The 11,730-nt window shown below is 45.5% G+C and overlaps 1 protein-coding gene across 1 annotated transcript in view; it reads left to right on the top strand.

The window, feature by feature from the left end:
• LOC135913841 (uncharacterized) overlaps positions 1–11,730 on the top strand; it is a 59,843-nt gene that overhangs the window by 33,718 nt on the left and 14,395 nt on the right. The window contains exons 9-11 of the mRNA XM_065446537.1: positions 701–962; positions 2,751–2,939; positions 8,359–8,482. Coding sequence (XP_065302609.1) covers positions 701–962; positions 2,751–2,939; positions 8,359–8,482 — 575 coding nt within the window. The remainder of the gene's footprint in view (positions 1–700; positions 963–2,750; positions 2,940–8,358; positions 8,483–11,730) is intronic.

Raw genomic sequence — 11,730 nt, forward strand, 5'->3', positions numbered from 1 at the left:
TGTTAATGCCTCCAAAGTACAAAATTATTGAATGTACCATCCATTGAAAATGGCAGTGGCCATATCATATTGAAAAAGAAGGGGGGGGGGGGGATACAAAGGGAGAAAACAAAGTGTCCCCTGTAAGCGTGACATTTTTTACACCTTGACATGCCACACAGAGGACACTTTCGTGAGTGGGAAAATTGTGTGTTAGTGTAGGTCAAAAGTGGTGCCATCATTGTGAGGCTATAGCACCACCTACCAGGATGTAAGTAGTTCTTTCAAGAGTGCTTAGAAAGGCTTGTAAGATGGAGACTAAGCTTTAGTGAGAGCACAGGTGAACTTGAAGGGGGATTGTGAAGCCCGATTTTCCTATTGATCTGCTGTATATTGTAATACAGCAAGTCCTGCAGCAATTGTACAGCACCTTGAATTGACCCGGGGCGAAGCAGTTGCTGGCAAGTCCTGCGAGGCTAGGTCTGCTTGCAGCTAACGTCCTTCTCCTTAAAATGACCACTTGAACACGTTTTTAGTTATTACTAATGTTTGCTTTCAGTGTCGCTGACCAAAGCTAGCCTCCTGTGTAAACTGTACATCGACGCTATGCCAAATGGTACGCAAGCGTGCAGTTCGAGCACTGCTGCTCGTCGAGAAAGTTTTGCCAGCTACCCTTCTACGTGATGTCGTGTTGTGTTCAACTTCAAACTGTGGGCTGCAGGCGAAGCCATGTCACTGGTCGCTGGCAACCAGCGGATCCTGGGCTGCGGTGTGTACTTTGACCGCAAGCAGTTTCCTGGGCGGGCCCTCTACGCGCCTTACGCCTATCGGCGCCATCGCAATGAGCGGCGCTTCTACGTTGACGATATGGCACGCTTCCGTGGTGCTGCCTACCTGCAGGAAGGGTTCTTTTCCCATCTGAGGACGCGCTGGGCAGCCAACCTCGATGACCTGGTCACTTACACCACCAAGATCCGCATCAGGTGTGTGCTTGCATGCCGGCATTTTTTCCACTGCCAGGACTATTTCTCGTCTTAGTCTCTGCTTGCTAAAGGGACATGTCTTGGGGTAGCAGTTGTGCAGAGGCCGTAGCACTCGTCGAAGTAGCGGATGAAAGAATCAAACTCTTTGTCAGGTAGACTTTGGCTCAGAAACCAGGGCAACACTTGTGCCAGCGATGGTGGCAAGTTCAGTGAATCCAGTAACTCTGCTAAGTCCATTCAGTATTTATATATGCAGTGCTGTACATTCTGGAGCAGTTGGTAGGGATTGTGCAGAGTTGAAGATTTTAAATACCGTTTGCACCACATAGTATGCAGTTCAATTAGATGGGCTTGTCTTGCTACGGTATTGGTGACAATGGAGTTTCCGATACAACGAATTGATACTTTGTACGATAGCGCTAAAATAACAGGGATCATTCTGTCAAGGTGACCACTGGCAAAGAGTAAAACAGCATATGTCGCAATATGCCCCTAGACAGAGGGATGTAAAAACGTTAAGCATGGACTACGACACCACCTATGTCGTCAATCGTGTTTCTTGCTTTTGTGTGCTTTTGCGTAGCTAAAAAGACGTCCTTCATGTAGTAAGCCTTCCTTGTTAAGCCAGCATTTTGCCGTGAGTTGCAATATGTTGCATCACTGCATGCACAAGAGAAATGGTTCCCTTCCTCTATTTGGCAAAAGGATAATGCAGTCGAATCTGGATATATAGAATCTGAAAGGGATCACAAGAAAAGTTCAATATATAGGTCATTCGATATATAAAATAAGCATTTTATACAAAAATATTCAAGGGGATTTTGCTGCCGTTCGTTATATACAATAATTTTTTTATATGTGGGTTCAGTATATCTGGGTTCCTCTGTATTTGCACAGCCCTACTCTTTCGTGCCCTGTGCCCAAGTGCACACACTATGCTCGTCTGGCTACTGGTGCTGAGTCCCGGCCATGCCTGACTAAAGCCATGTCATGCATTCTGCATGCTCCCGGCCTTTCCTGAGATGTATACGGGAAACATTCGTAGACTGGTTGCGTTTACTCGGAAAGTGGTCACACTAAAATGTTGTGGTAGGTTTTGTTTCTGTATGACAGATAGTGTGTTGACAAAAGCTTAACGCCTCGTGTTGATGTTGCTTGCATCCCTCGTTTTCTCTCATGGCGGACTTGTGCAAAAAAGCCTGCATGTCTTGGTGAATCTCCCGAATTTCTAGGTCCCCAGGTTGGCAGGTATGCAACAGCACAGTTGTCAGGGGGACTGCCGTGAATGAAAGCAAGTGCCTGTCAAAGCTCCAAAACCCCTCCCTCCAGGTGTAGCACCACACAGCTAGGCAAAAAAAAAAAGAGCGAAAATAAATAAATAAAAATAAGAGTCAAAAGAAAGAGAAAGTATGCCCATGGGACTGGCTGTATAAACACGTCAGAACTATGTTGCAAGAGAGAAATGTATGCATAGAAAGGCAGGGAGGTTAACCAGAGGTAGTTCTGGTTGGCCACCCTGCACGGGGGAAGGGTTAAGAGGGATAAAAAGTGAAAGAGAGTGGAAGGGGGAGATAGAAAGAGAGACGAGCACAAAAAAAAAAAACGCATGCACTATAGAGTGGTAGGGGGCGGTACTGTTGCAGGCCTGGCAAAGGTACAAGCAGTGAGCGGGGCCTCCCTCCTGCTGGATTTTTGAGCCGCTGGCCATGCATTGCAGGGGAAACAAGCAGTGACCGAGCTGGTGCTGTCAATCACAACAGTGCCTAAAGCTGTTGCTGCTTTCCGCAGGTACAACTCCACAGGCCACAACCCAATCAACTACGACCACTACCCGCTTCAGTATGATGCGGCAGAGGTGGAACACGGCTACTGGACCGACCCGTACTTTGACTGTGGGGGCCTGCACACTGACTGGGTCATGGTGTATGCGTCACCTTTCTTTGGCTGGGACAGCCTCCATGACCGCATTGAGTTCAAGTAAGTGGGGCCACCGTCGTACAGCGTTGGTACTCTCCTCTCGACAGGGTAACAGTGTGCGAAGACATGCACACGGCCAATAGGATATGTAGCCATCGACCAATTTTCCGGACCTCACAGGGACCAAAAAATAGTCCGAAAGGTCTAACAGTCCAAAAAACTCATTCAGCGCAAAAAAAGAAAGAAATAAAGAAAACGTGTTAGTCTTGGAGTGGCTTAAAGAAATCTCTAGTAATACCCTGCCTCATACTATGCTTGGAGTGGCTTAAAGAAATCTCTAGTAATACCCTGCCTCGTACTATGCTTGGAGGCCATAAGATTTGCTTGGATTTGCGCATGAGCGACATTGTCTCTGTGTACAGTCGGCAAGAGTGTCATCGCGTTGGCAATCTCCGCCAATTGGAGTTCACCATGGAGATAGAAAACATGAGTCATGTTTCTTGGCACCACTTAGCCCTCGCGAAGACACAGGAGGTGGCACCGACCACACAAATGTGAACCCGCACAAACACACACAAAGATGCGGCCATGTCTGTGAGACACACCTGCTGAGTGGACGCACAATGTGCAAAACAGCTACCGAAACTTTAGAAAAAGAAAGAAAGAAAGAACAGATCACGCAATAAAGGGCCCCTCACCAGGTCTGGCCATTTTGAGCTGACAAGCACAGAGGAGCATACAATGTGCGCTAACGATCGTATTTGCAAAGAATTACATCGCTGCGCGCCGCGGAAAGGTCTGAAATTTCAATCTGAATGCCACTTTCCCTTCTCGCGGCCGCTGCGCTCCAAGCGTACTCACGTTCCTGTGCCTATGTATTCAGGTCCACAGTGTGATGTTGCTCGTGGTGACACGTGACTGAGAATTATTCAAGGCAACATCTGTTATTTGTGTGATCTGTTGCTTGAATTGACAAATTCAAGTTTAGAGAAATAATAATACACACAAACAGAATGTCTGCGTGTTTTTTGTTTTACTTCGCACCCAAGCAAGAGAGGTGTACTTCCGCTTCACCTGCTTGTTCTCACAGTCGTGCAGTCACGTGCACAGGTACCGAAACTGTGCCATCTTCTACCGTGTTCCAGCGCGTGATCATGCTCTGCGATCTGCTTGTTCTGCCTCAGTATTCGTGTAGCACTGAATTATGCAGCTAGTCATGTGTCCTTGTGCACAGCCTGCAAAATAGTGCACTGTGCAAAACTAGACAATCACAATAGCTTGTGCGCAGCGGCACAAAAGAAAAAGCGAGAAGAACAAAAATATTGAAGGCAGGGCCCGTACGTAGGCGTCATGCGATCCTCGAGGTCCGGTATGGGAGTTCACAGAGAATCAATTTCGCTCGTGGAGGCTGAACACGGCCAGTGGAAAGAGTGTCTCGCTATGCAGTAGAGCTCGCCTCCTGAAATCATGGGTTCTCAGCGCTGAAATATTTCTATCTCAGCTATTAATGAGCTGACATCAAAAATTTTTGCGGCAGAATGCTCCCTAGAGGACATGTAACAACTTGCAGCGTATAATCAAAACTGGCTATGGGGCCTGGTGAGGGGCCCTTTAAGTGATTATGATGATAGTGCTGACTGAAAAAAGAAAGAAAAAGTGCCATCCCCTGAAGCATTTTGTCAGCTAAGGAAGAGCTGGCATGGCCTCTGAAATCGGAGGATTGCATGCGCACTTTATTGATAACATGTGCCTCCCGATATTCAGGCTATAGGGTGGGCCACTGGAAGCCAAGCCAGGGGAAAATGCAACATGAAGGCGTCCAAGGTCGGGTACCGTGGCTTGGAACAAGTGATCTTGTCTGGAAAATTTAACTTTGGGGCCTAAATGCCTCCGAAAAATCGGTTGCGAGAATGCATTAGCTCTATGGGAACCCTGACGGTGCATATATGAAGTCCAGAATATCGATCAAGTCTAAAATTTTGGAGTCCGAAAAATCTGTTGGCTACTGTAGATACTTTTGTTAGGGTGGCTTGAACGGAGAGGTGTGAAAAACTTGGCACATTTCACTTGCCAGACAGAGGGTCCCTTGACGCACTGCCGCTGCAGGAGGCACTTGGCCGTACGGCCACCGCCATCACAGATTCCCCATAGAATATGCATTGTCGTCACTGGGGTGCTGCTGCATTGTTTTTCTTTATCGTTATCGTTAATGGACAAGATGTTATGAAAAGTTAAATACTTAGTTGTATCGAGAATTTCATTATATTGGAGTTTGCTATATTGATGTTTAACTGTGTATGCACGGCAGGAGCATGGCAGAAAGGAAAGTGACGCAAGAAACTCGTTTGGACCTTTCCATCACTTGGCATGTGCACAATGCCCTCTGGAGCTCTCTGGGTGTCGCCACATTAGCCCCTTGACAGCTGTGATTATTCGTGACGCCTCTTAAAAGCATTGCAGAAACTGCAGTGCTTAGATTTCTACTACCGTGCCAGAGAGGACCTAAATAGAACTGTAGAGAGGAGGGGGAGAGCAGACAGGGAATGGGTAGAACCGATCCAGTCGCAAAACGAGTGAATAAAAGCGTTGCCACTCTCGCAGTTCCCATACAGGGGGAGGGGGCGGGAGAGGCAAGAGATGACAAGGCAAAGAAACAGTGGTTGCGGGCAAACTGAAGGTACAGTACAGTATGCCTCGGATATTTCTGTGAAATAAACACCATGCAAATTTGTCAAGCGAACAACTGACTCAAAGCATTGGAACACGCAGGCAACACTACGAACAAAGCAGGCAACACTACGGAAGCGGTCACACGTCAAATGAACACCTTTGTGCATGCCACGGTAGCTTGACGGCTACGGAATTGTTCGAGGTCGTGGGTTCAGTCCCGACCATGGCAGCCGCATTTCGACGGGAGTGAAATACAAAAATGCTAGTGACTTTAGATATAGGTGCACATTAAAGAACACTAGGATGTCAAAATTAATCCGGAGTACGCCACTACGGCGTGCTCCTAATCCGATTGTGGTTTTGGCACGTACAGCCCCCATAATCCAATTAAAATTTAATTCTTCTGCCACGATGCGATAGGCCACATGAATCAATGACAATGCTTAACTCTATCAGAGGTTATGAAATATGGTGCACAACAACGTCTCAAACAAACACCTCTCCCTGTGTGTTCTGTGTACTACGCAGACAAACAGCAATGGTGCACGCGAGGTAACGTTTAACGTGTTACTGTACTGAACGTTGAAGAAATTACACATTCGCCGCCAACGTCACCGCTAATTATCGTCAATCAAAGAAAACAGCATAGAAAGCTTCGCTTGCATCAATTTCCACAGTGCGTGGGTTCTGCATATTTTTTTCAACTCAGTTGATAGTCTTCCACACACGTGTAACTGGAATGATGTTTATGTATGTTATACATTGTTGCACATGCTAGCTATAGTTCCAGTTATGGGTCTGTGAAAGAATGCTCCAAATACAGTAGACTTGCATTAATTTGACTCCGGTTCATTTGATTTTTTGGTCAATTCGATCTCGACTGAAGGTCCCGGCCGGCGCCTGTGCATTTCTATGGGCCCAAACTTTTGTTATTTGGATCCTAAAATTTGCTTTCTCTGGATAATTCTAATTTTACTGGTCAGCATGCAATTGATTTTACCGTTGAAATTGCTTATTTCATTTTTTTTTGTTTTTTTTCCCCCACTGCTTAACATGTTGACTGCAGCAGCACTTTTTGAAGTCTTGATTTCTTTGTGTGATGACCCGCCGGTGAGTCAGAGAGAGAAGTGGTTCTTGTGGGGAAGGAAAAAAGGCTAGCACTATTTTCTGCAACCCACGCGGGAGCACGGCTCAGCGCCAGCAGGGTGGTGGGGATGGGGTTAAAAGAGAGAGAGGGTAGGAGGGAGAAAGGTAGAGGGTCGTCTCATATTGCTCTAGTGCTTTGTGACGCATTGGCAAGTCGCCAGAATTTTGTACCCCTTTGAAACTTCCCCAAGGTACAGAGAGGTGGTTCCATGACATGTGAGATCATAAGCAACAAGAACTTTTCCTCGACCTCGATTTATAGCAAAGATGGCACTTATGCACTGTAGGAAAGCCCTGCACAGTCGCACAGGGGGAATAACTACTGATATCGACCCGTGACCCAAGTCAAAGTGAACCTGTTAATTGTCTGAGCATAGAGCTCTATCTGTGTCCCAGAAATTGGTTGGCAACTGTATTGAGACTCTGTTGTATTCATGCAAATATGCTGCCATTGTTGAATGAGACTGGGCAGAGATATGGCGTGCAAACAACAAGGCCAGCAGATGTGGTATTCTTAGACAATCACCCTCAGGGATAATGTCACTTTTGTTAGGTTTCACGTGACTTGTGTGAAAATGAAAGTGTCCCAGAAAGTAGGCGTGTGCGAATATTGAATATCACCGAATCGAACTGAATAGTGAACGCTTGAACAATTCAATTCGCAAATCAAATATCTGCTGTTTGATTTTTAGAATAATAAATATATTTGGTGTGGAGATCCGTGCAATGCCACATGTCACGAGCACCGCAGAGCTCCTCGTGCTCGATGCAATCCAAGCGAGTGTTTCACTTTGTTTTACTGTTGGCGCCAGCTACGTAAGTCACATGACGCTCAGTTCTTTCGTCTGTCGTGCAGATTGCCCTTACGATAACCCACCTCCCATAAAGATGGGATATCCCTGCTGCATTTTGGATAAACGCTGTAAAGCAGAACTTTCTGCGCAATAAACAAAAGATCGCAGCAAAACAGAGGTTCACTGTTAATCTGAGAACCTCATTGGTATTCAGTGCAACAGAACATCACGAATTCATTAGTTTCAGAAAAAAAAAAGAACGAAAAAAGAAAAGCTCTTGATTCTATTCAACAGAAATTCTGTTGATAAAACAAATATCTTCCAGACCTTCATATATTAGAACTGAGTTGTCACCAGTGTAATTTGGTGCTCCCTTTAATAATTGTAGACTGTACTGTATATCTTGATTCCTAGGTGCCTAAGCTACTGATAGCTTCCTACAATCTTTTTGTGCAATGCTAGGAGACTCCCGAGCATACATAGTGGTGTATATTGCTACGAAACAGCCGCCACAGTGAGGCTGCACTGAGGAGGAAGACGACGACATGGGCCCGCTTGATATAGCGTCGCCATTTTGGCCTTCGGTTAGCTCCCCTGTAAATATTGTATATAGGATTGGGCTCCAGCTACACATAACAATATTCTTGCCCAAAATTTGTAAACATTAAATTTTTGGTAAAATTTTCTGATATTCGATGTGCACTTCGAAATCTACTAGTATTCGGTATTTGCACACCCCTACTAGAAAGTGAGTGGCTGTGAATGCAGCTTCAGGATATTGTGATATGGTTCATTTTCATAATATTGCGCCTTGTTGTGGAGGCCTGGTTTGGCACTGTCCATGTAAGACTTCATGCCTGACTGTGCAGGGGCGTAGTGGCTGTAACGGTGATGCTGTCGGAGCTGGACATCAACCAGTGCCCAGACTATGACCCGTACTCGGAGGAGAACATCTTCCAGGACACACACAAGTGCGACCGCCGTTCATCCAGGGTGAGTGTAATTTTCCTTTAACTTTATTAGTCCTTTCTGTTGGAAGCCAGCCTTGTCAACCCATATTTACTCGGAATGGGCGGGTCACGAATAACGCTTATCGAGTCATTCACATTCATTTTGCATTTAGAAAGGATGTTGATTGATTGTCTGTGGCACTAGTCTTACTGAAATGCATGTTGAAAAGTTTGAAAAGGAGTTTAGTTTTGGCTGTAGGTTAGGATCTTGTGAGAACAAAAATGTTTGCCCGCTCGTGAACTCCGTAAAAGGGAGTTTTGGTAAGAAAGGGGTACCTTACTTAGCTTTATATTTAAAACACGGAAAAACAAATTTATTGCAAGGGCATTCTTACAAAGTGTAGCTACATAACTATGAACCATCTGGTATGGGGTTAAAAGGGTACAGAGCATACTATGCAGTTCTTCAAGCAGCATTTGCAGCAGTGGGATTGACGGTAAAGTTCAACCTTGATGTAACAAACTTCAGTATAACAAAATTCTCGAAATAACGAAGTATTTAACTAGTTATAACTTCTTGCCCATAGAACACTGTGTATGCTATACCTCAGTATAATTTAGTATGTTTATGCAGCATGTCAATGTAACGAAATTTCACTGCCGCGGGGAAGGAATACTGGGACAGTATTTAGAATTGCAGCACAGCTGAGCGCATATGCAGCCTGTGCACCCTACCTTGCAGGTCATTTGCAGAGGGTACTGGGTGAATTGAGACGGCCGTGGTTTCATGTGCACCGTCTTTGCATGCATTCGGTGCTGGAGGCCTCGTGATCTTGAGTTGCAGAGACGCATTGAAGCGAGACGCAGGCAAAGCATTTACTCCTCTGCCTGTGCTTTTTGTGATAGTCTCACTGCAGGCAAAACTATCAGCCGTGGCATGGGAGCGCACGAGAAACCTTTGCAGGCTTCGCTTCATACCGCAGATACGAAGATATTGTTAACAAAGCATGAAACTAATTTTGATTGCCAACTCAAATTTAATAAATGTACTTCTTTTTCTCATTGAAAGTTACTTTTTTTCCAATCGCCCAATGATTTGGAACATTTTACGGCACTCACATGTAAAAGAAAAGCTCGTTGGCTACTGTACTTACTTACATAAAAGGCCGAATTTCAATACACTTAAACTTCATTGTAACGAGACAGGATATAACCAAATAACAGATGTAATGGAGTAAATTTTATTGCCCTTGAAATCCTCATAGAAATCCACGTATATAAGAGTTTGTCTCAGTGACGTAAAATTGTTCGGATAATGGAGGTAATTAACTAGATTCGTCTTTGAAATCACCGAACACATTACTTTCTGTTGGAATTCACACTCGTTTTCCATGGCAGTTCAATATTCCCGTGTTGAATATGCTGCCAAGCAACACTGGTCTTTCTCACCGCCACGTGTAGGCGCGCGCACAGTGGCCGCACGCAACCAGCACTTCTTTCTACCTTCTTTCCTAGCTTATCTCTCTCGCTGCAGCACAAAGCTGGCGAAGCTAGGCCGCCAGGTGCACCCTCCAAGGTAGCAATCTTTGAGGCCCTGGCAAAGCTAGGCTTTTAGGTGCATCCTCCGAGATAGCAATCTCGGAGGCCATGCCTAGCTGCGCTGCACCGTATATAGATGATGATGCTTGCTTGCGGTGTGCTAAACACCGATGCCTCCACTTCCCTTTCTCATTGCACTTTGCTGCACTGTGCTGACGCAGCTAGGCGTGACCTCCGTGATTGCAGGAAAGTGCCATGAGCTGGCCAAGCCGAGCCGGTGCACTCGCACAGCAGAGCTGCGGCAGCCACGGGGCCACGAGACGACAGATCCGATAGTTTTGCTTTTGCGGCCTGAGTTTTGCTTGTACAGCTTGAACACATCCACATATACGGCCGACGGTGTTTCTGGCACTGTGCCAAGCTTCAATACTTCAATAGGCTCACGAAATCTTGGGTGCGTGAAACTATATCCGAAAGTCATAGAGGTTGCCTGAGAATGCCACCCCAGCTGCATAGATAAGCCTGCGTCAAGTTTCTCTGCCAACGCCAGCGCTTGTCGTTGCTCTACTGGAACTTTCACGTCTGGTCACGGCCATCTCATATACTTATCGCTTTGCTAGCGGCACCCCCCTCACATTGCACGTGGCCGCTTCTTTGTTCGGTTCAGTAAAAAAGATCCATATTGATTGAAGGAGGGACGTTTCTCGAGCCAGCCTTTCGACGAAGGGAATTGTTTTTGTCGAGGCAACAACTGCCACGGGTGCTCAATGGAAACATGTAGCCGTGAGATTGCTAGGTGAGTGTGTACAGTATGATGACAAATGTCTAACTGTTCAAAAACGAGAGTTATGTTAGCCACAGTATAAGGGTGGGTACGGGGGTGGGGTAAAGTGGGGGAGGCTGCAAGTGATTCTTTGAAGTGGTGGCAAGGGTATGAAACGGACAAGAGTTCTCGCATGTAAGCAGGGCCTGTGAATCCCAGAGACCTCATTTTTCACGAGAAGAAGAAGGGTTACACTCATTTGACTGTTAAATAACGAGCAAAAAAATAAAAGAAGAAAGAAGAAAAAAAGACAGTTAACAGAAGATGAGTTGTATCATTAGACTCATATTCATGCTCATTGCTTTCATTTCACATTTGCTCTACTCAGTCAATCCGCTCGGTGGTTGTAGTGTTGCACTGCTTAGCATGAGGCCATGGATACGATTCCCGATCACGGTGGCCACATTCCGACAGATTTAATGCGCAAAATGCTCGCATACTGTGCTTGGGGTGTGCAGTCAAAATCACCAGGTGGTAGGTAAATATGGGTCTCCATTACGGTGACCTTCATGGACCACTTTTCAGCTTCGGGACATTACAACTGACAATCTAACATAACCTAACACTTTTCACACGGCCGTGCACTGGAAGAACAACTTTATGCATGTTTATCGCATGCAGGATAACATAGAAAAATAGTGTGAATGATTTGTTTGTTTTGCATACATGTTTCAAAACAAATGCTTTAACAGAGGGAGAATAATTAAATCACAGCCTTCTGGCACTGAAAGTGCGAAATATAAATTCAGCAGGCCGCACACGAGATCAATAAAGACCCACCGTTGCACAGGCTCCTGAGAGTAAATATAACCTCCTGCCGACTCGAATTTTATTTTGAAGCATGAAATTACCATAAGTATCCGCACTCGCGTTCGTTTAAGCCTAAAAATTTTGTGATCATATCATTACCCTACCTGAAAAATAAAAAA

The sequence above is a fragment of the Dermacentor albipictus genome, chromosome 5 (genome assembly GCF_038994185.2).
Source record: "Dermacentor albipictus isolate Rhodes 1998 colony chromosome 5, USDA_Dalb.pri_finalv2, whole genome shotgun sequence".
Lineage (NCBI taxonomy): Eukaryota > Metazoa > Arthropoda > Arachnida > Ixodida > Ixodidae > Dermacentor > Dermacentor albipictus.